Here is a 24,499-nt window from a genome sequence, read left to right as displayed (position 1 = left end):
GAACTATACAGGCTTACTTGAACCACGTGACCCCCCTGCCGGCGAGATCAGGGAGTGTCGCAACTCTTCTCTCTATGGCTCTGGGTAGGCCTAGGGGACGTTTATGGTTTGTCTTCGGACATTGGTCGCCCCTGAGCGTTCACGCGAGGGGAGTGGAGCCACGGCGCACGCCTGGGCTGCGTTCCAATGCCCATTTAGTATGGTAGTATTCCAATACTGCATTCCAATACCCATACTACGATACTATTTAGTATGGTAGTATGGGTATTGGAATGCAGCCATACTAAATAGTATGTATGGTATAAATAAGGTATATGGTATAAAACACCATATTTAGTATGGTATGGGTACCACACCTGTAGTGGTGACGCACCTGTAGTCGTGACGCAGCGGTTACGCAGACCTTCAGCCCCCTGTGCGGGTGCCCACTGACGGGGGTGAGCCTCATTCGCCAGGGACATTGTTAAACCACGGAGCTCCTTTAACTAGGCCTGCTCAGAGCTACAGGAAACATTTCAACCCAACGATTTAGGCTTTCGGACGTTTGAAGGAGTTTTTTTTTAAGCATTCCACAAATTGGAAGAATGGATACGCACGTTAAAGCAGGACAGGTCTACCTCCAACCACGGAAAATCGGCAAAGTAAGTAGAAATTGTAATGACACACCGTTTGAATTATCTAAACTAGGTAAATATTTACCTAAACTAGGTAAATACTTACCTGGCGTCATGTCGAAACGATCTAGGCCTAGGCTACATGAAGTCAGGAAAAGTTGATAAAATCACGGCATAGCTCATTGATGTGTGAAGTTGAAATGTGTTGAGGCAGATTCACAAGTTCAGACATAACTCCATTACCGCATTCCTGTAGTCTCTCTCTCTCTCTCTCTCTCTCTCTCTCTCTCTCTCTCTCTCTCTCTCCCTCTCCTCCTCTCTCTCTCCTCTCTCCTCCCTCTCTCTCTCCTCCTCTCTCTCTCTCTCTCCTCCCTCCCTCTCTCTCTCTCTCTCTCTCTCTCCTCTCCTCTCTCTCTCCTCTCTCTCTCTCTCTCTCTCCTCTCTCTCTCCTCCTCTCTCCTCTCTCTCCTCTCTCTCTCCTCTCTCTCTCCATCTCTCCTCTCTCTCTCCCCCTCTCTCCTCCCTCTCTCTCTCTCTCTCTCTCTCTCTCTCTAACAATATATATCCGATTTGACATGAACTCTTTCACATCTCTTTTCTCTGTCAGAAATGGAATCAAGTGTGGCTGTCCCTGTACCCCGCCAGTCAATGCAGCATGGGCCGGTTGGAGATCAGTGACATTAGAAGTTCATGGGCAGGTAACGTCATGCAGACTTAGCCACGTCTTAATCACGTAGGCTGAGCTTGGCGGAGGTATTAGTTTATAGCACCATTAACGAATGTAACCTTGTTCCCTCTCTGCTGCCATTAACATTCATTGCAAGCACCCCAGGCGTTCAGTCTTGCAATGACTACCATGAGGCCTTCAATATATTACCCAATATAACCCTGACAACTGAGCGGGCTTTAAGAAAATGTTATTTATTTTTTTTCAAGCCAAAACAACCACAACAAAACGCACGTAGCCTACCCTAGTCATAAGCTGAAAAGACCGTAATATTCGTCAGATTCTACAATTTCCGACTGTCCAAGAATGCAGCCAAAAATCTTCCGTCATTTAAGCCTAGCAAAACGCTGTAAAGTACGTGCTTCTTTCATAGAACCTGTGCTTGATTTAGAGAACTTTTGCAATAAATTCATACATATTCAATAGCCTACTACCAAACAAGAACCAATTCAAAACAATAACATGTTACTTTAACGAACACAGGTATTTTCTTTTAAACCAAAAGAATATTAATAGGATAGGCTTTACAAATCAACAAAAGTGCGATTTCGTTGTGGAGCTCTGTTTCCCTTCTTTACTTGCTCATTGAGTTGAAATCCACTCGGGTGTCTCCGAACGACTTCAACAAGACTGTTGCATGCAAGTGGCCCGCCGTACTTTTGTGTCTCAATGCCGACTTTCTAAGACAACTCAGGTTGGAAAACCCCAACCTCCAAACACCACATCGATACGTTGCAAAAAGCAAGCATTCCCATAAATACAGATTACAATGACCACTTGACGCTGTCAGCCAACTATACCTCACGTAGTTGCTGGATTGAAAGTGCCGCACAAATCCTTTGCCCGGCTCGGTCAGAGCAGCTAGCTGCGGTGTTTTTCTGAGAAATTCCTTCTCGAAAAATATTTTTTTTTCGGCCGCAATATCCAGTCCTTCTCCTCTGTCATCCATTGTAATTAAAGTGAATCTAATCTAAAAAAAATCTAACCTAATGATCTATATAATTTCTCTGCTAGCTAGTTGTAATTCCTTTTGTTTACCTCCTGATGGCGCTGTCACGTTAAAATCGTACCGGGGGCGAAAATTGCACCGGCCTACGTTATCAGTTGTTGACAAATTCCAAACCTGCCTGGCAACAGACGATGCGACCGTCTGTTGCCTGGCAACGGGCGATCGCGTCGAATGACGTAGGAAGGTTCTTGAACATTCGCAAACTTTCATGCTCGAGTGCAAGGACAGGTTTTTGAAACCCAAGGTTGCCTACGTCAAAGCAGGGCAACTTTCGCATTCATGCTGTAACCACTAAGAGAGTAAACAAAGGGAAACTTAGACACACTGCTAACCTCACAAATCTCGAATCTATTGCCTCCAAACCAAAAACAACCTTAAAGCCTATCAACAGCACCATCAGGATGGCTCTACTTAATGTGAGATCTCTTAATAACAAATCATTTTTAGTTAATGATTTTATTAACACTTCCAAACTGGATTTTATGTTTTTAACTGAAACATGGCTGGAACAAAATAACAGTGGAACCGTTCTGATAGAGACAGCTCCTCCCGACTATAACTTTTTTGATGCATGTAGATCTGGAAAAAGAGGTGGAGGGGTTGCTGCTATATTTAAAAATGTATTTCAGGGGAAACAGATGTTATTTGGTGATTTTCCATCGTTCGAATACCTTAGTGCTGTATTGAAATGCTCCCCCAGAGTTCTCCTATTAATTATTTACAGGCCACCCACATATTCTGCAAATTTTTTCGATGAATTCACAGAATTATTGTCTAGCATCTCCACAGAATTTGACTGTCTAGTTATAACTGGTGACTTCAATTTTCATACTGATGATTTGAATGACAAGTGTGCAAAAAAACTTTTTACCATTTTGGACACATTTGAACTGTCTCAACATGTGTAAGAGGCTACTCATTGTAAGGGGCACACTCTAGACCTGGTTTTCACAAAGGGCCTCAATGTTTCTGATCTCTCTGTGACTGATCCTTCCTTGTCTGACCACTTTTGTGTTTTCTTTAACATATCTTTTATTCCCGACATACAGACAAAATCAAACACTGTCAAAAAACGGTATATCAATGAAGATTCTAATGTACTTTTTAAAAAGGCCATCTCCTTGCTACCACCTCTAAACCCATGTTCTGCTGATGATCTTGTAGAAAACTTTAATTTGAAATTTTGAAAGTCATAGATGTCATTGCACCTTATAAGGTTAAAACGATTTCTGGAAAGCAAAAGGCACCCTGGAGAAAAGCTGCTTCTGTAACAGCACAGAAAAAGGAATGCAGGAAGGTTGAACGCATCTGGCGTAAAACAAAACTTCATATTCACCATGATATCTATAAAGAGAGCCTCCGTGCCTACAATTTAGACTTAAAAAATGCTAGAGAAACATTTTTCTCCAATATCATTAAAACCAACACTAATAATGCAAAAACCCTATTTGCAACTGTTGACAGACTGACCAACCCCCCAACAGAAATTTCCACCTGATCTCCATTCCACGCAGAAATGCAATGAGTTTGCAGCTTTTTATATTGATAAAATTGAAGGTATCAGACGCGCCATCAATATCTCCACGTCAAACAAAAATGTTGGACTACCACCCTGTTCAGGCAAAAATTACGTGGCAAGGATGGCATGCTTTAATGTTATAGACTCTCAAAATCTTGTGGAAACTGTGACACAACTAAAGCCATCCACCTGTTGCCTTGATACTATACCTACCAACCTCTTTAAGAATGTTTTCGACTGCCTAGCAGTAGACATATTGCAGATAGTTAACAACTCTCTCCAGTCAGGCAAGTTCCCAAAAGCTTTGAAAACTGCAGTTATTAAACCCCTTTTAAAAAAGCGGAGCCTAGATGCCTCTATTATTAACAACTACAGACCAATATCAAATCTACCCTTCATAAGTAAAATCATTGAGAAAGTTGTCCTCCAGCAACTAAATCACTTCCTGGCATCAACTGGTTGCTATGACACCTTCCAATCAGGATTTCGACCCCTGCACAGCACTGAGACCGCCCTTATTAAAGTTGTAAACGACATCCGTCTTAACACAGACTCTGGCAAAAGCTCAATACTAATGCTACTTGACCTCAGTGCTGCATTCGACACTGTAGACAATACATTACTTCTGGAAAGGTTAGAAAACTGGGTGGGGCTTTCAGGCACTGCTTAAATTGGTTCAGGTCCTACCTACAAAATAGGAACTACTTTGTTTCCATTGGCGACTTTGTATCAGAATCAACCAACGTGACATGTGGAGTCCCACAAGGTTCGATCTTAGGACACTCTTTATTCAACATCTACATGCTCCCACTAGGGCAAATCATGCAAAATAACAATATTGACCATCATTGCTATGCTATGTATCGCTATCACCAAATGACTATCGGCCCATAGATCTGCTGTGCCAGTGCATTGAGCAAGTGAAGGAATGGATGTGCCGAAATTTCCTTCAACTAAATGAGGACAAAACAGAGATAATTGTATTTGGTTCTAAAACGGAAAGGCTTAAAGTAACCCAACACCTTCACTCTCTGTCCCTGAAAACCTCAATCAAAGCCAGAAATCTAGGGGTTATCATGGATTCAGATTTACATTTTGACAGTCACATCAAATCAGTTACAAAATCGGCATATTATCACCTTAAAAATGTAGCAAGACTTAGAGGGCTCATGTCCACCGAAGACTTACAAAAACGTACATGCCTTTATCACTAGTAAGCTTGATTACTGCAATGGTCTCCTCACAGGTCTCCCAAAACAAACTCTGAGGAAGCTTCAGCTTGTTCAGAATGCTGCTGCTAGAGTTCTAACAAAGACCAAAAAATTTGATCATATTACACAAATTCTGAAATCGTTACATTGGCTTCCTGTAGGTCAGAGAATTGATTTTAAAATCATGTTGCTAACCTATAAATCCCTACATGGTTTAGGCCCAAAATATTTAACTGATATGCTTCCACTACATCAGCCTTCTAGACCACTAAGATCCTCTGAGACCAATCTGTTAATTATCCCCAGAGTAAACACAAAACATGGGAAAGCAGGATTTAGTTACTATGCAACAAATAGCTGGAATAAACTCCCAGAGGATTTAAGACTTGCCCCAACTCTGAGCACCTTTAAAACAAGACTGAAGACGTTTATGTTTGCTATAGCTTTCTGCTAAAATCTTAAATACATTGCACTTTCTAAAAAGCTTTTTTAACTTTGCTTTTATTTTCTATTTTAATACTAAAATGCCTTTTTCTATTTTACCCATTTCTTTGCATATGTTTTTCTTTTACTTATCTATTATTTTATTTTATTGTATGACAATGTTTATATGTGAAGCACTTTGAGTCTGCCTTGTGTATGAAAAGTGCTATATAAATAAAGTTGCCTTGCCTTGCCTTGCCTTTAAACACTCAGTTTACTAGCTAAATTCGATAAAACAATTCAATACCATACAAATATAAAGTAAAAACAAGTGTTATCTAGCGATCCGTTATCTGTATTATGTTATTTGGTGTTCGGCAACATAAGCGCGAATGGTTTTTGAAACCTGCTTTAAACACTCAGTTTACTAGCTAAATTCGATTTAACAATTCAACACAATACAAATATAAAGTAAAAACAAGTGTTATCTAGCGATTCGTTATCTGTATTGTGTTATTTCGTCTTTGGAAACATGAGAATGTTTTTTGAAACCTGCCCGGCAACGGACAACCCAATCAAATCAGTTGTCAAGTTGTCAACAACTGATGACGTAGGCCGGTACAATTTTCTCCCCCGGTACAATTTTAACGTGACAGCGCCAAACAACAAGGCCAGCTAGAAGGCCTAGACGTGTAAAAGGATACGCCCAGCTCGGCATACTCGACATCTGATTGGTTGAAGAACATGTCAATCAACAACATAGTCCAATTAGCGTCAACAGCGAGGGGATTCTCTCAGGATTCTGAAGGCCTCTGCTAGATTATTTTTTACCCGGAGACAGTGTAGGGAAATAATCTGATTGGATAAGGGCTCTAATGGCGCGTTTCCACTGCAGGGTGCGGAACGGATTGGATCGCAAAGGTGCGGATCGGGTCGCGTTTCCACCGCCAAAAGTGGCCGTGACCCGGATTTTGCCGTACCCGTTCCGGCCTCGTTCTCGGGACTCCTCCGTTGGGGTACCGAAAACGAGACGAGACGCCTGAAAGGGTCCCGGGAAATTCTAGCTACACACCCCCTCCGTTGATTGGTCGACAGAATCATCACTTCCGGTGACGCGGGGATAAAAACAAACAAACAGTAGCCTTGAGGTATTATTCTTTACAATTAACATGTCTCGTAAAACGCTTGCTTGGGCAAACAAGGAGTTGGAGACGTTCGTCTGCATTCTTGGGGAGGAAGACGTTGTTTACGATGTTACGTAGCTGCCGCGGTGATCGACATCCGGCCTACCACAAAGGGTACTGTCGGCAGTGGAAACGCGACCTCGGAACTGAGCTGGGCCCCGTTTCCCGATAACGATGGATCCACGCTCGTACGATCATTCTCACGATGGATCGCAAGATCCATCGTCAATTTCTTTGGAGCGTTTCCCGAAACTCCTCTTAACGTGAACGCGCATTCGCTGCACTCACGACGTCGTAGGATTACTGACACGGTGCTGAAATGGGCTCCGTAGGAGGGGGAGACGCAGGAATGTCGCAGGAAAATTGTGTTAAAAAGGGTTAAAATATATCCCCATCAAGGACAACAGCAGAGTAGCCTACGAAAAAAATAGACTGCAATTATATGAATGCTAAAGACATTAAAACACAATTGATTAGGCTTAAACCGACATATATCAGTCCTAATCCTGAATGCACTGTGCGTTTCACGGCATTTTCCCCCTTAAATAATTCCTCTTCACACCTGTGAATAACCCGGGAGAGGTCCATGATGAGGAATACAACGAAGCCCACCGTCTGGCCCGGTGCATCGTTGAGCGCACGATCGGGAGGTGGAAGTTACGCTTTAGATGCCTTCACAAGTCAGGCGGAGGGCTCCAGTTTTCTCCGGCCAAGTCATGCGCCGTGATATGTGTGACGGCTATGTTGCACAACATTGCAGCTAAGGGTGGGGTGACATTGCTTGAACCGGAGGACGTTGAGGACGATGACGATGATGAGGAAGATCGGTGTGAGGACGGCCTCCCTCATAACTACGCGGCTGGTTTTCATGCGCGTCGAATAGTGATTGAGACTTTTTTTTAACCCCCTCCACCCTCCCTCATGTCACTAAACATTCCCGTCAACGTGACCAATCCCCACCATATCCCAGCCTTTTGCCTGCTCCTTTGCTTGTTTTTTATAATTTTTTTTTTTCTTTATTTTTATTTTTTTTAATTTTTTTATTTCGTTATTTTTTTTTTTTAATTTGTTTAATTTAATTTTTTTTTTACATTATTTTATGCTACGTTTTATGAGTAGCCTAGTCAGTCTGCACAAATCCCACCACTTTCTCTCACACATTTTGAGTGCCCTGCCTGCGCAAACATTTTCTGGACTGTCCCGTTTTATTTTGGCCATTTTAACATCTTTATTAATAAATTAATTAATAATCTTTATTAATTACCAAACTAAGAACATAAAGGCGCAATGCGTTTTAATAAAACGCATCCAATAGACGGAATGTCCGATGGTGTCGCCACTGAGGCTATAGCTGACGATGCTCTTAGCGTCCTACGAGTACCTACGAGCACCCCTGGAGTACTCGTTAGCTACGAGCGTTTTCAAGACGTTCGTTCCCCACGATGCTTTCGGGAAACGCGGTGAAAACTCTACGATGCCCTTTCGACGCACTTCACGATCCACTTAGGCTAACGACGCTTTCGGGAAACGAGGCCCTGGGCTATACCACCCCCTCCCTACCGCACCTTTGCGATCCGATCCGTTCCGCACCCTGCAGTGGAAACGCGGCATAATATATGTATTACCACGCTGGAGGCAACGCAACTGAAGGAAAAACAAATAAATACGTATTTAGACTTATGTGAACAAACTTATTAAAATAGATAGAATGAATGAAAAAATATATATATTAAAAGGTATAAATTATATATTTTATAACAATAAAAATAATGTATTGTTCTGAAAGTGTCTAGGCCAGCAGAGAAGGCTTTGCTGGCCCAGACGGCCCGCCTCTGCTAGAAGCTCAGCTGAGCGTCATTGGCGAGAGAGAGGGCGGGACGTCCCAACATGGTTCTGATAAACTTGGGTTTAGTGTTGAGAGGCATCATCAGAGAGGGAGAGACCACCAATTCTGGAATATGTGAGGAACAGGAATACATTTCCATTTTATGTTTGACATATTGCTTTGCATGCAGTGTTAGTTTGTTGTTCTGCTTCTCGCCATGTACCTATTCTTCTCACTCCGAGCACTGTTAACTGGCTCATAACCCTCATAGGAAGTACAAGAACGGAAATTGCTTTGCGGTAGACCGAGATAACACACCAAACCGTGACCCTATCAGATTACAGGAAGCTGATGCCAGAGTAGTAACACCACCTTTCAGGATGAATCTATCTAAAAAAAAAAATGGTTTAGTGTAGGGGAGTTCCTTTCTGCTATTGGTTTTTTTAATGCTAGTATGTTGGGGATTTAGCTAATTGAACATTGGCCAGCTGATGTTAGTGAGACAATGTTGTGCATGCTTAGAGAGCTCTAGCTGTGCTGCTATCCGAACATAATGCAAACCTCAAACACTCCCTGGCTGGGATGTAATACATGTGGTTTACATCAGGATAAGATGCCACCATCATTATGATGAGCTCCACTATTTCTGTCATTGGTGATCCAACAGGGGCAGGTGTGGGGGGGGAACGGCCCAGCGCAGGGCTCGGAGGGGATGCTAAGAGACACCAGCAGGGCCACAAGGAGAGGAAGCTGAAGGTTGTCCGACTGTCCGACATCATCAGTGTACTCAAACTGCCCCCGCATGCTGAGGCCCTGCCCAAGGTAATCACCTTATTCTCTCATTTGACACAAAGTACAGGACTTGGTTTTTACCATCCATGTCATAAACGTGATGATCAGGGTTATGGTGATGTCATTAAGTCTTGTCTGAGTGGGAGGTAAGTCGGGGTCAACTTAACTCTTAATAGATGTCGACTAAGGTTAATCCATTATTAAAGGTTTTCTCTTTGTCAGATATATATACAGCACCCTCCATAATTATTGGCACCCCTCGTTAAGAGGTGTTCTTTAGCTTCTAATAATTATTTATTTTTTTCTAAATAATATAGGACCACAATGAAAGAAAATGTGAAATCCAGCCTTTAATTCAAGTGCATTCCGTGCATGCCTCCCAAACAGCCTGTTGGCATGTAGATAGCGCCTGATGATTCTTTTGGAGACTTTGTGACCCCAAGATGCTACCATTCCTTGCAATTCTGTGACAGTGAGCTTTGGAGATTTTTTTATTTCTCTTACCATCCTCCTCACTGCATGGTGGCAAAATGAACTTGCGTCCTCGTCCAGGCTTGTTTACCACTGTTGCAGTTGTTTTAAACTTCTTGACGATTCCTCTGACAGTAGATATGGGCAGGTGTAGGCGAGTGGCTATTTTCTTGTAGCCATTGCCTGATTTGTGAAGGTCGACACACATCTGCCTTACTTCAACAGTGTGTTCCTTTGTCTTTCCCATGTTGAAGAGAATGGCTTCTGTGGCATGTCATATTTCAACCCAGTCGCCAAGAAAAAACGTCAGTGGTGTACGTTTCCATGAACACTGGATACGTAGCATTTCAACGTAAAAAATAGCGTGTTATACCTACGGTATCCACGTGTGCCGCTGTGGAGGCGGGTTTCGGGGTTTGGGTTTCACGGCTTTCGCGGCAAATTGTGGACACGTTTGTTGAGGGGGGGGGGGACACGTTTGTAGGGGGGGGGGGGGGGGGGGGAGGATACGTTAGTTGAAGGGGGGGGGGGGGGACACGTTTGTTGAGGGGGGGGGGACACGTTTGTAGGGGGGGGGGGGGGGGAGGACACGTTAGTTGAAGGGGGGGGGGGGGGACACGTTTGTTGAGGGGGGGGGAGACACGTTTGTAGGGGGGGGGCACGCTCGACAACGAGAGTTGGTTTTTATTGAACGCTCGACAGAGAGTTGGTTTTTATTGAACGAGACTTCAACACGGAACAGCTGCGCGAAACGATGGTCACGTCACTCTCGGTGACGGTGTCGACAATAAAGAACACACGAACAATGTTAATAGAACAACACACAACCACATAACATCCCGAACCCATTAACCCCACTTAATCCTAACAACAAAACAAGTTAACAAAAGCCCCATTTGTCAACTGAGAACCCCAATTCCAGAATCCCCCGCGGCTCCGGAACACTGCGTAGCTTATATTAATCTTTATTATCTGAATGGGAAATGCAATATTTAGGACAGATACACCATTAAACGCGTTTCTAATGACATTTCTAGCGAGAAATGTACATTTTCCTTACATAATCTTCAGTCAGTGGATGTGTATGATCTTTATTAATCTTTATTATCTGAATGGGAAATGCAATATTTTAGGACCGATTCACCGTTAAACGTGTTTCTAATAACATTTCTAGCGAGAAATATACTTTTTAATTGCATAATCTTCAGTCAGTGATTGTGTCTGATCTTTAGTTTTATAGTTATTAGGAGTTGATCGGCTCGCTCGCATGTTTCAACGACGTCAGGTTGCTTTCGCTAAACTAGCAGCTCACGTGCTTCCTGCGTTTGTGTTATTAAACTGTTACTTTATGTAACTTTAATGATATCATCTTGTTAGAAACACGTATATCTGAGAGCCAACCCAGTCGCCAAAATCATGCCTACGTTGACAGTGTACGTTTCGTGAAGACTGGATTACGTCGCATTTCAACATAAAATAGCGTGTTATACACACACACACACACGCACGCACATGCACAGACACACACACACAAGCACACACACGCACGCACAGACACAGACACAGACACACACACACACGTGTCCCCCCCCCCCACACACACACACAATAGCTGAATCAATTCATTAGTCAATCAGAAGCATGTAAATATCTTTCCGGTGGCGTTAGAGGACGAACAAGGTGTCCTTCAACATCTACACTTCCAGGCGATTGCAACGGTGCCACACATGAGCATATTCGAACATGTTTAATGGTAGTAATTAGCTGTCGAAATTGGAGGCCTTAATCAATACTGAGCAGCTATTGATTTGCTTCCCGATCAAGATTTGTCACAAATGACATGTTATTTAGCATCTACACGTTGAGCTGAGTCCAATGACACCAAGAACGACACTCTAGCTAATGGTAACATGTATTTTACATGGTACACCTAGGTCTAGGACATGATCTCGGTGTAGCAAGAGGCCGAGCTTGATCTCATTGGACTCAGCTTAACGTGTAGATGCTAATTAACATGTAATTTGTCAAAAATCTCCATCGGGAAGCAAATCTATAGCTGGTCATTATTGATAAAGGCCTCCAAAATCGACAGCTAATTACTACCCGAAACATATTCAAATATGATCATGTGTGGCACTGTTGCAATCGTCTCGAAACGTAGATGTCAAAGGACACCTTGTTTGCTCTGTTGCAACACCGGGAAGATATTTTCATACTTCTAATGGATTGATTCATATTTTAAGGTTCTCGGAGTGAGACTTTAAGTGGCTGCAGCAGAAGTGTTGAGACGAAAGATGATATCAAGAGATTTATAGAATATTCCCATTCACATTATGATTCTTCGTCGTAACATCCGACCAAACATCCTTTACATTCACAGAGCGAAGATTATGAAAGTCCAGGCTCAGCAAGTGCTCCATCTCGTTGCACCTGCACCCAGCGGCTCGCTTGCAAGATTTTGGCCTGAAGTTCTTCCCAGACCTATACCCTACAGTCCAATATGCATATCTGAGAATCAGGCCTCTCTTCAATAATGACAAAATGTAATGAGAGAAATACAGATTCACTTTTTGTTATCTCATAAGCGGCGTGGTGCCGGCTCCTTTTGACCTTTTGACCCCAGACTTCAAAGACGTGGCCACAGGCCAGCGGTGTCTACACACATTAAGCCACAAATGTACACCTCCATCCTGCAAAAAATGGGGCCTAGAAACTAACCTCTGTCTTATGTACATTGACTGTACTGTTGGAGGTCACGCCCCTTTCCAGCCTTTTCGAGATAGCTAGGGATGCTAAAATGTTGACACACATTTCCCGGGGCCCCGAGAACGACATATGCAAGATTTGAGTTCTAGCCCATAGAGAAAAAAAGTTTTCCCAAATGGACTGTCATTTGGACAAAGCCCCTTCAGAAGTGTGCCTGCGAGACCTAATGGTTCAGAAAAAAAGTTTTTGAGATAGGAAGGTCCTACCGCCCTGAAATGAAATTTGAATACCATATTCTAGGGCCTAACTGGGACCCCCGCACCGAAACTTGGCCCGGTCGGACCCCGAGGGCAGGAAGGGGGGGCCTGCCCTCGGGTCTGACCGGGCCAAGTCTCGGGCAGGAAGGGCCCCCCCTTCCTGCCCTCGGGGTCCGACCGGGCCAAGTTTCGGTGCGGAGGTCCCAGTTAGGCCCTAGAATAAGGTATTAAAATTTCAGGGCGGTAGGACCTTCCTATCTCAAAAACTGTTTTTCCACCACATTCTGAACCATTAGGTCTTGCAGGCTACACTTCTGAGGGGCTTTGTCCAAATGACACTCCATTTGGGAAAACTTTTTTTCTCTAAGGGCTAGAACTCCAAATCTCGGATATGTCGTACACGGGGCCCCGGGAAATGTGTGTAAACATTTTAGCATCTAGCTATCTCGAAAAGGTCGGCAAAGGGGCGTGACCTCCAACAGTACAGTAAATGTACATAAGACAGAGGTTAGTTTCTAGTCCCCATTTTTTGTGGGATGGAGGTGTACATTTGTGGCTAAAGGTGTGTAGACACAGCTGGCCTGTGGCCACGTTTTTGAAGTCGGGGGTCAAAAGGAGCCGGCACCACGCCGCTTATGAGATAACAAAAAGTTAATGTGTGTTTCTCTCATAATTTTTGTCATTATTAAAGAGAGGCCTGATTCTCAGATATGCATGTTGGATGGCGGGTGTTGGTCTGGGAAGAACTTCAGGCCAAAATCTTGCAAGCGAGCCGCTGGGTGCAGGTGCAACGAGATGGAGCACTTGCTGAGCCTGGACTTTCATAATCTTCGCTCTGTGAATGTAAGGATGTTTGGTCGGATGTTACGACGAAGAATCATAATGTGAATGGGAATATTCTATAAATCTCTTGATATCATCTTTCGGTCTCAACACTTCTGCTGCAGCCACTTAAAGTCCTCACTCCGAGAACCCTAAAAATATGAATCAATCCATTAGAAGTATGAAATATCTTTCCCGGTGGTGCAACAGAGCAAACAAGGTGTCCTTTGACATCTACGTTTTCGAGACGATTGCAACAGTGCCACCATGATCATATTTGAATATGTTTCGGGGTAGTAATTAGCTGTCGATTTTGAGGCCTTTATCAATAATGACCAGCTATAGATTGCTTCCCGATGGAGATTTTTGACAAATTACATGTTAATAGCATCTACACGTTAAGCTGAGTCCAATGAGATCAAGCTCGGCCTCTTGCCTACACCGAGATCATGTCCTAGACCTAGGTGTGACCATGTAAAATACATGTTACCATTAGCTAGAGTGTCGTTCTTGGTGTCATTGGACTCAGCTCAACGTGTAGATGCTAAATAACATTGTCATTTGTGACAAATCTTTATCGGAAGCAAATCAATAGCTGCTTCAGTATTGATAAGGCCTCAAATTTCGACAGCTAATTTACTACCATTAAACATGGTTCGAATATGCGCATGTGTGGCACCGTTGCAATCGCCTGGAAGCGTAGATTTTGAAGGACACCTTGTTCGTCCTCTAACGCCACCGGAAAGATATTTACATGCTTCTGATTGACTAATGAATTGATTCGCTATTGTGTGTGTGTGTGTGTGGGGGGGGGGGGGGACACGTGTGTGTGTGTGTTGTGTGTGTGTGTGTGTGTGGTGTGTGTGTGTGTGTGTCTGTGTCTGTGTCTGTGTCTGTGTCTGTGTGTCTGTGCGTGCGTGTGTGTGCTTGTGTGTGTGTGTCTGTGCTTGTGTGTGTGTGTCTGTGCATGTGCGTGCGTGTGGTGTGTGTGTGTGTGTGGGTGTGTGTTTGTGTGTGTGTGTGTATAACACGCTATTTTAATGTTGAATGCGACGTAATCCAGTCTTCACGAAACGTACACTGTCAACGTAGGCATGATTTTGGCGACTGTGTTGGCTCTCAGAATATACGTGTTTCTAACAAGATGATATCATTAAAGTTACATAAAGTAACATTTTAATACACAAACGCAGGAACACGGAGCTGCATTTAGCGAAAGAACCTACGTCGTTGAAGACATGCGAGCGAGGCCGATCACTCCTAATACTATAAAACCTAAAGATCAGAACACATCACGACTGAATTATGCAATTAAAAAGTATATTTCTCGCTAAATTTTATTAGAAACACGTTTAAACGGTGAATCGGTACCTAAAAATATTGCATTTCCCTTCAGATAATAAGATTAATAAAAAGTCATACACATTCACTGACTGAAGATTATTAAGAAAATGTACTTTCTCGCTAGAAAATGTCATTAGAAAACGCGGTTTATGGTGTATCTGTCCTAAAATATTGCATTTCCCCATTCAGATAATAACGATTAATAATAAGCTACGCAGTGTTCCGGAGACCGCGGGGGATTCTGGGAATTGGGGTTCTCAGTTGACAAATGGGGCCTTTTTTAACTTGTTTTGTTGTTAGGATTAAGTGGGGTTAAGGGTTCGGGGATGTTATGTGGTTGTGTGTTGTTCTATTTAACATTGTTCGTGTGTTCAGTTATTGTCTGACACCGTCACCGAGAGTGACGTGAACCATCGTTTTCGCGCAGCTGTTCCGTGTTTGAAGGTCTCGGTCATAACAAACCAACTCTCGTTTGTCGAGCGTTCATAAAAAACCAACTCTCGTTGTCGAGCGTAGTGCCCCCCCCCTACAAACGTGTCTCCCCCCCCCTCAACAAACGTGTCCCACCCCCCCCCTTCAACTAACGTGTCCCCACCCCCCCCCCCCCCCCCCCCCCCCCTACAATCGTGTGTCGTCGTCCCCCCTCAACAAACGTGTCTCCCCCCCCCCCCCCCCTCCCCGGTCAACAACATCGTCTCCCCCCCCCCCCCCCCTAAACAATCGTGTTCACAATTTGCCGCGAAAGCCGTGAAACCCAAACCCCGAAACCCGCCTCCACAGCGGCACACGTGGATACCGTAGGTATAACACGCTATTTTTTACGTTGAAATGCTACGTATCCAGTGTTCATGGAAACGTACACCACTGACGTTTTTTCTTGGCGACTGGGTTGCATATTTATACCCCAGGGAAACAGGAAGTTATGAATTACTAATGTTCCTACATACTCTGATCAACTTTGTAAACTACTGTAGAAATGACAGAAATACTTTAATTACATTTATTTCCTAGGAATTGTTAGGGGTGCCAATAATTGTGGAACAGGTGATTTTATGAAGAATAATTATTTCTTAGTCAGGGATTTTTTTCTACAATTTTCAGTGTGAGAGTATGCTTCTGCAATACAAATCTAATTTATTTTAAGGCTTTTAACACATCTTAACCAGGGGTGCCAATAATTATGGAGGGTGCTGTATGTGAAGTATTTAACAATTATTCGCCTGAGGTGAAGTGAAAAATGTTTATGTTTAGTGTTTACTATTCACAGAGCCTGAGGTGAATAATTGTTTTAGGATATACTACTCGTGAACACTCCAAAAATAAACAAAATAACACTTTTTGCCGGGATCTATTTGTTTTTAATAGTGGTTTATTTGTTTTTATTAGCGTGACAAGACGATCGTCATGTGTGCTAAACAATATCCCGAGTTTGAGATCTCAATCATGGGATATTGCCCAATATCCCGAGATAGCGAACCAATCAAATTGCGCCATCTTAGGAGGTTCACGTGTAGCATATACTAATGGATAAGATATAACCTTTTCTGTTCAAAGTGGAATGGTATGTATAGCATCTTAGTTATAGCAAGTACTGTCAATAGAATGAAGCTGAAAAACATCAACTCAGATGATTGTTGTTGTAGGATAACATGGCAGCATTCTGTGTGAAGACGGAGGAGAGAAACTTGGTGTTTTCTGCCATGAAAGAGGAGAGTACAGAGTGGGTAGAGAAGGTGTGCGAAATTGCCTTTCAGGTGAGACACAACCCTCTGATTGGTTGAATACTGCCAAGAACCTTGTTATTTAAGGAAACTAGTCCAACAGTGTTTAAAGCATTGATTTCATCACAATGGTTCAGTACCTCTTTCTGAAGTTGGCTTTCTTTCAATTATTTGGAAAAACATGACAATCCTATAATTTTGATAACATCAGGTATATTAGTTAGGCAGTGCCTTGAGCCTCTCAAGTGATGATTGGATTGATACAACGATAGGCTATATTCCAGCAAGTTACTAATGTCTCCATACATACACTAATTAATAGTAAAAACTGAAATTGTAAATATAGGAAATTGTAAATATATACCTTGGAAAAAGTTGACAATTCAGAGCTCCTTAAAATATGGAAAGGATCTTCTCTTTATTCTATCTTCTCTTTCTCTTAGAATCCCAATGTGAGCGGAACCAGCTCTAAGTCTCAAATGGAAGACAATGTGATTTATGCCTCGACAGAAGAGGGTGATTTCCCATACATCTTCACCCCTCAATACGCCAACCCTATCTGTTCAAATCCATTTAACAAAGAATAGTGTACAGATTGGTTCGCCAAACATCTTTTGTATTTGCCTCATGCTTCGTCTTCCAGTGGGTATGTTCTCGGTGGTGGTGCAGCAAACTGATGCCGCAGCACGTTGCGGCCTGCAGGGGGTGTACAAGTTACACGTGGGCCAGGGTGATCTGTCGTTAAGAGAGGCAGAGAATCCAAGGACCATCTTGAGCTGGCCATACCGCCTCCTGAGACGATATGGAAAAGATAATGTAAGGGTGGAATGCACTGATGCAAGACGTTTAATACAATTTTCTTGGTGGTCATCAACATTTGATCATTGGCCCCCAATTAATGAATGATTATCAATGAGTATGTGGACTTAACTAAAACACCTGTTGTTATTTTATAATAACTACACTAGTACTACTTCTACTACTATATAACTATATTCAGTACAATTGTTATATTTTGTGGATGAATAGAGTTATGACTAAGTATAGTATTATATGATTATAGTATTTCAGTTTAAATGTACTGTTAATATAGATAAAAGAAGACACCTAAATGAGTTGCTCTATTTTCATCCCTACAGCTTTCCTTAACCATCGAAGCTGGCAGGCGGTGTGATTCTGGACCTGGGACCTTTACGTTTGAGACCGGCCAAGCCAGTGTTCTGTTTAGCCTAATTGAGAAGGCTATCAAACACCAAACATCTTCCACTGCTGTCCCCACCAACAGTCCTGCCATCCACACAGTCCTCCCAACCCCAGATGGGGTAGCAGCACTGCCGAGTCGGATTCCCCGTTCCCCTTTGCCCAAGATACCCGATATGGACTTAATACATGCTATTTTGCAAAAAAATCAAAAAATCAAATCGAATTCTCTCGTGGACTCGGAAGAGAGCTTGTACTCTCAGCCGGCAGACTGGATAAGTGCATCTGAATGTGTTAACGCTCAGCCTCTCGACAAAGTGATATCTACCAAAGCGTCTGCTCCCGTGTCCTGTGTGACGTTCTCAGAACACCCCAGCATTGACGTCACGGAGAGGTCTACGTCAAATCCACATCTGGGAGTCGAAAGTGTGTACGCCGACCCAGCGAGTTTCCTTCCTCTTAAACCACCCACCACCTCCAGCACGATGGAAGCACCGGGGCCCTCTACAGACCATGCCAATCCTTCAGAGCCCATCTACGCAGAAGTGTACGACAAACTAAGTCCAGGCCAAAGCAGAGCTCACCCAACTCAGACCCAAAAAGGGGAAATAGAGAAAGAACCCATTTATGCCGAGCCTGTGAGGAAAGCTGAGGGAGTAGCAAAGAAGAATGACAGACCTGACCTGTTCACGGACCTTTATGCACAAGTCTGCAAACTAACTCCTTCCCCAGAAAAAACAATCCCTTTCTCACCTTCAGGGTCTGCCCTGACCACCGCGATAAACTCTAGCGACGAGGGCCTCTCCGATGTCATCTATGAAACACTGGGTATCATTTAGCACAGCGCTTTCTAAGCTCTATTGGAGGAAAGGCCCATTCTGCCAACATATCGGACTACGGTGTATTTTGAGTTTTTTGTAGTCATTTAATTACACAGATGAGGACGAAGATTTATCCAAATTATTCAAGAGCAAAATAAATGAATGCTTTTCACGAACAAATCCCATCGGCAGGTGCTGTTAAATTATCTATTCCTGTTTGTCCGATTTTATTGATAATGTTGTACACCACAGGGATAGCCAGACTGGAGGAAACTACAGCCCTAAATACATTTTACGGCATTCTTTGGATAAAACACTGACTATATCAACTAAATAATTACATATATATATTTATTTTTTTCATTATTTTTTTATTTTTATATATGTATTTTATATAAGTAGGGAGAACAAAATGTATTATTCATGATGTTATTTCTTCCTATGTTTAGCCAATGCTAGCATTTTCATTGCAAAATACAACGCATATCTTAGGTCCTAAACCATTACACTGTTGAATCCCTTTTTGTATTTTGTATTTACTTCATCGCATTAGACCACAAGACCAAATGTATCATGAGTAAAATGCTGCATTGTTACCGTGCTGATTTATCAGACCCCCTCCTCCCATGCTCCATCTGTATTAACTACGTGATAATAAATAATGATACCATTTATTTATTTTCCTTTCTCTTAAACTCTGTAGCACTTTGAGATTTCTGAATGTAAAGTGCTCTACAAATTAAATATATTATTATTATTATTATTATTATTATTATTATTATTAATAATAATGCTACAATGGCAAATGGATGACAGCTTTAAATTCATATATTTGTATATAAAAGCTTACAATCATTGATTTGCCCCAACTGACTATACGTAAGGGAAAGTATTTATAAGCTTTGCTGTGTTTATATTCAAAACAGGAAAATACAAGAAACTGCAAATATAACTTAAATGAAAACAAAATAGTTCATGTTTGTTATAGTATAACGACATTCAGTTTGCCTAGATTATATTTATTAGAATACATATTTTTCTGAAAAAACTTCAACCATCAGTAAAAACAAGATAGTTTGGTGTTTGATCAAAAATAAATATATTCAAAATTCTAAAATTACCAATAGAAAAAAAGAGCAGAGTAACAACATGAACTTGTTATCTCGTTATTTCATAATTTTCCAAAATATTCAGATTTTTGTTGATAGACATAATAAAAAACATCACAAACATCTGCTGTAATTAATCAAGATGGTCACATATCTAACACCCATCAGAAAAGGTTTGGATTGGAACAAATTCATAGATGTGGTCAATTGAGCATTTAACGCATCACAATAAAACATCTAATTCACCCGAGACTTGCTGATGTCTCCCAGATGTTTCATCCTGTTCTGGCCTCTTATTTTTTGTGATGTGTAGCTCAGCTGGCAGACAGGAGATCACACGCCCAAATGAGTTTTATCTTCTTTTGGTTCCTCCAAAACCTGGACACAAAGAACAACCATGCTAGCCCCTTACACAGTCTGTTCAGGGCGGGATGTTGTGGTGTTGTTCCGCACCGGCTGCTGAACAAATAGTACAAACACCAAATGGGGCCACATTTTCCTTTGGTTTCACCCCTGCTTTTAGATATGTGAAAACTTGTTCTGGTAATACAATTTTGAAGCGTGTGATTGGTCACACGCTAGAAAACATTCATAACCACACTAATGGACTAGTAGTAGGGAAAGAAAATTCACCTGGGAGGAACTTATATTCCATTGAAATGTACTAACATGACAATTATTTTACTACTATAGCTTTATATACTATATCTTCCTACATACTACTTAAGTGCGTGTGATACAAGTAACTAAATTCACCAATACATGGGTCATTCCAACATTGTCCTCTGTTGTACCTGAAGCACTGCGGGTCCCACTGCTAAAGCTGGGCGCTTGTGCGGGACGTGGGATGTGGCCGGATGCGCTGAAGTTGGAATTGTAAGGTTGGTTCCTTTAGCAAAGAACAAACAACAAAACAACTGATTATGGAAAAAAATTACAAATAATGGAAAAACTTATTTCAAGACACCCCATATTATGGACTGCAGTAATACCATTATTTATTATTCAACTATTATATTGTTGAATAATTAACGGAACCATCTTAACATTTATATAATTGAAAACAAATCATCTCTGAAACCGGAGGAAGGAGACTTCTAGGAAGAGGACAAATGGAGTAGAGGTGTATGTGTCCTGCTCCCACTACTTTGCATTCAATATTATATTATATTTAGTACCAGTTTAACAGAAATAGCTGAGGAACTGATTTACAAAATGCGCATCTTACAGCTAATGCAAGCCAAACGCTTTTTTGGAATTAGAAGACAATCAAATATGCAAACTTCTGGCTTCCCAAGTGTTTGTGGTCAGTGCTTCTCGGCTCAAATCTCCTGCCCTACCACTAAGATATGCGACGTAGGTCATGTAGTTTGGTTAAAATGGTCACACCATGCCTTTAATACAAAGCCTTTTTTGTTACTGTCACTGCCGCTAACACATCGTGTAGTTAGTTGCATAAAATAGAATGTGCCGGACCCATAAAGAGCCTTCTTTTACCTCATCCATGGCCATGCTGACCCTACTCATGGTGCCTCCTCTTTACTCAGGTGTAATTAGGTAATTAAGACAATCCCATTGAAACTGTTGAACCCAATCCAATTACCTTAAAACTGAACAAAAGATACCCGTAGAAAGCCTAAGATCTTGGAATGAATGACCCTCATACACGTGGTTCGTATATTTCCCTCATAAATAGCCTTGCACTTACCTTTGACTTCCAAAAAGGTATCCAAGTGCTCCTCCTGTCCCGAGCCCGGTCCAGAAGCCGCCTCCACCCGCTCCTGGTGTGGCCCTTTGCTGCCGTGGATAATGCTGGCTCCCAGAGCTGTACCCACTCTGGAAGCCATAGCCTGGAGGAGGATCACCGGGGTAGGCTGGAGGAGGATCACCAGGGTAGGCTGGAGGAGGAGCACCAGGGTAGCCTGCTGAGGAACCTAAAGCAGAAGGATCTTTGTCACATCTATTCAAACACTGCTCAGGTGGAGGTGAGGTGAGGCTAGCCTTGGGAGGCCGCCTGATTTGCCTGATTAGGATCCCGCGAGAATCCATCTTGCCAGGCCACAAGCTAGGGGACTGTTGACAATGAAAAGAAAAAGAAACTTGATTCCGTGTGCTATGTTTTATCTCTGATGATTACGATTTTAGTGTCATCTATTCATTTATTGTTTGATGCAAGACGTGACGCAAAAAGCATGTTGCTGTGTCGCAAAATGCTAGAATAGACTCCAAGCCTATTTTCACGTGCGTCTGCGCGTCCCTCTATGAATAAACCAAAATATCTCTACTAGTAGTCGCATTCCTGCATTCGATTGCATTGTAGTCAGGCTACACCGTAGGGTGTAGGCTGGGCACCCCCATATCATTTACAATGAAATAACTGTAGTTATACAGGCCCCCGTATAACAACAACCCTGTGTCCTTCCGCAGACTACGCACCTCTTGTTAACTTACTTACCCGTGAAGTTGGGTTTAAAGCCAGGGGGCGGAGGTCCGCTGGTATGGCCACGGTCATCGTGGCCAGTACGATAGCTTCCCGGCTCGGGTTCAGGATGGCCACCTTGAGCTGAGTTTCCACTGAGAAAGAGCTTGTAGACACCATAGGCTAGCAGTAGTAGAATGGCCAGTCCCAGCATACTACCTGAGCCACCCTCGCTGCCTACTGACGAGGAGCCCTGATGCTGTTGGTGCTGATGGTTGCCCTGCGGTTGATGCTTGCTACCAGAGAAACCACTAAAGAAGTTGGAGGCGAAATCCCCAAAGCCTAAGGACGAAGAACATTTTCTTTTCATTTTAAATTTCATTTTAAACATACACAAATAAAATATTAGAATAGATTATAGATAAATAGATTTTATAGATACTTTTTGATGTTTTAAACGTATAATCTATTTAAAGCTACCCTTTTGTGTAGCCTTCCTAGGTTGAATCAACCGACATTGCAAGCATTCTTTCCATTACAAGGCATTGTCCCCTATCCACTCCATACGTGTTTGCATGTACCTGTGGCATCGCAGGACATATTAGCATGGTGGCAAAACATAGTCAGCCAGCTGTCTTCATATCTAAAAGCCCTGTGATGTATGGCCCCTACTAGGACCTAGATCTACTCTAGGATGATACAAACACACATCCACATGGTTGCAAACACACTCCCAGCTCTCCTACCACCAGACTGCTTGGATCCGTGGGTGGAACCGGACCTCTGCCTTGCCCTCCCTTCTTCGGTCAGCTCCAGGGTGTACTCCAGTCCACAGGAGCCTTTCAGTATGTAGGCATCGTCTGGATGGCTGTAGCCCTCACAGCTCACCTCGATGTGACCAAACTGGTAGGAGTTGTCCATATCAGTCTTACATTCCCACTTAAAGACGGCAAGACATACAATGAGGAAAGAGGATAAAAACACATTAAAATATGTATTCTTTGAAATTACTCTACTGCAAAATTCTCTATTGCCCATTCGTCGTTTCTGTTTAAACCGTATAAGAATGAAGAGTAATCCGAATTTCAACAATTAGGCTAATGCATTTAAATAATAAACATGCAATAGCATACCAAAAACGTATTACAAACATACAATAAACCGAGGCCTCAAATTAGAGTTCACCCTGCAATCTCTCTAAGAGCTCTGCAAGCAGAAGTCCAATGCATTGTCCAAAGCAAGGACTTTTGATACTGTGGCACAGGTCTCAGAAATGCTGAGAACAGCTGTGTAGTCCTCGGCGGAGTCCTATGTTGTTTCCCCTTCATCATCTAAGCTTTGTCTCCTACTCCTTGAACTGTCTAGCCAACCAACCTGTTCCTAGCGTTATCTAACATTAACATTTGTGTCTGGGATATACCGGTCACAAGGGAGCAGGGATCCCCATTCTTCTACTTGATGAGAACACAGGAAACTCTGTCCTTTAGGTAAATAGGATGTTTGATCATTGCCAATTGAAATGTGAAGTCTCATCTGTTCTAGATGCAATACCTCTTAAAGAAATGGCCATGACAGATGTGATAAAGGGGAGGACGTATCAGTTGAGTATGAGTTGGAGCCTCTGATCCCCGACCCCGACCATTCCAAGGGTGTCAGGGAAAAGGCATATTAAACAGAATGTCGTATTGCATCTCTGCTTCTGATTAACCCGGTGTATATTTGTAACTTTTATCTGGACAGATATTTTATGAGAATCACCTGCACGTCGACTCCATCCCAGCCTTTGTTTTTACACTGAACAGCCTCTGGGACAAATGCTCCGCAGCCAGCCGAGCCCCCGATACACTTGATTTGGGGTATGGCGCTGGAGCGGCCCGCGGTGGTGAAGCGGCCCTTGTACAGAGTCAACACCTGGACGTCCCGCAGCAGGACGCTGCCCGAGCCTGGCAGTACACATAAGACTTTAGAAGGAAGACTTCCGGGGGATGTTTGCAAAACATGAAGTTAATTGACTAGCCTCGAGCCACGGAAAATTATAACTCAACTCAAACGCATTAGAATATTGATTTAAGACATCACAAACGCATTTTTGGTAACAATTAATAACGTAGCTGTCAACCAACCTTGATTCCAACTTTTTACTTGTACCACAAAGAGACAATGTGCAACCAGTAGTAGGAACCTTTTCATGTTCGCAACGAAGGTTACAGTCTGACTATATCGTAACAGATTCTGTAGGTTATATTATGAATAAACCGAGACCTTTCAAAATAGTCCTCCTATGAGGCAAACGCAACTTCCTCAAAATATTTATTTCCGGGTGAA

General features: G+C 42.6%; 2 protein-coding genes across 4 annotated transcripts; one reads left to right on the top strand and one right to left on the bottom strand.

Annotated features, from left to right (window-relative positions):
- Nucleotides 1-202: 202 nt before the first annotated feature.
- dok1a (docking protein 1a) lies at nt 203-19,387 on the top strand. Of its 3 annotated transcripts, XM_056585553.1 has the most exons (7): nt 203-641; nt 1,222-1,312; nt 9,180-9,334; nt 16,548-16,658; nt 17,069-17,141; nt 17,269-17,441; nt 17,765-19,383. In XM_056585553.1, the coding sequence occupies exons 1-7, from the start codon at nt 585-587 to the stop codon at nt 18,662-18,664; spliced, it is 1,560 nt and encodes a 519-aa protein (XP_056441528.1). In that variant the 5' UTR covers nt 203-584; the 3' UTR covers nt 18,665-19,383. The 3 variants fall into 3 exon arrangements, with proteins under 3 accessions (XP_056441528.1, XP_056441535.1, XP_056441537.1); XM_056585560.1 differs by lacking the exons at nt 203-641; nt 1,222-1,312 and adding an exon at nt 8,373-8,647 and having other exon boundaries at nt 17,765-19,386; XM_056585562.1 differs by lacking the exons at nt 203-641; nt 1,222-1,312; nt 9,180-9,334 and adding an exon at nt 15,818-16,100 and having other exon boundaries at nt 16,180-16,658; nt 17,765-19,387.
- saraf (store-operated calcium entry-associated regulatory factor) lies at nt 17,698-24,499 on the bottom strand. The gene is made up of 7 exons (XM_056585566.1): nt 24,298-24,499; nt 23,933-24,117; nt 22,921-23,113; nt 22,211-22,516; nt 21,464-21,689; nt 20,550-20,644; nt 17,698-20,133 (listed from the first exon to the last, which is right to left on the bottom strand). Exons 1-7 carry the CDS (start codon nt 24,362-24,364, stop codon nt 20,108-20,110), a joined length of 1,098 nt encoding a protein of 365 aa, XP_056441541.1. The 5' UTR covers nt 24,365-24,499; the 3' UTR covers nt 17,698-20,107.

This window comes from Gadus chalcogrammus, chromosome 3 (assembly GCF_026213295.1).
Source record: "Gadus chalcogrammus isolate NIFS_2021 chromosome 3, NIFS_Gcha_1.0, whole genome shotgun sequence".
NCBI lineage: Eukaryota > Metazoa > Chordata > Actinopteri > Gadiformes > Gadidae > Gadus > Gadus chalcogrammus.
This window is presented reverse-complemented; position numbering and strand designations above follow the sequence as displayed.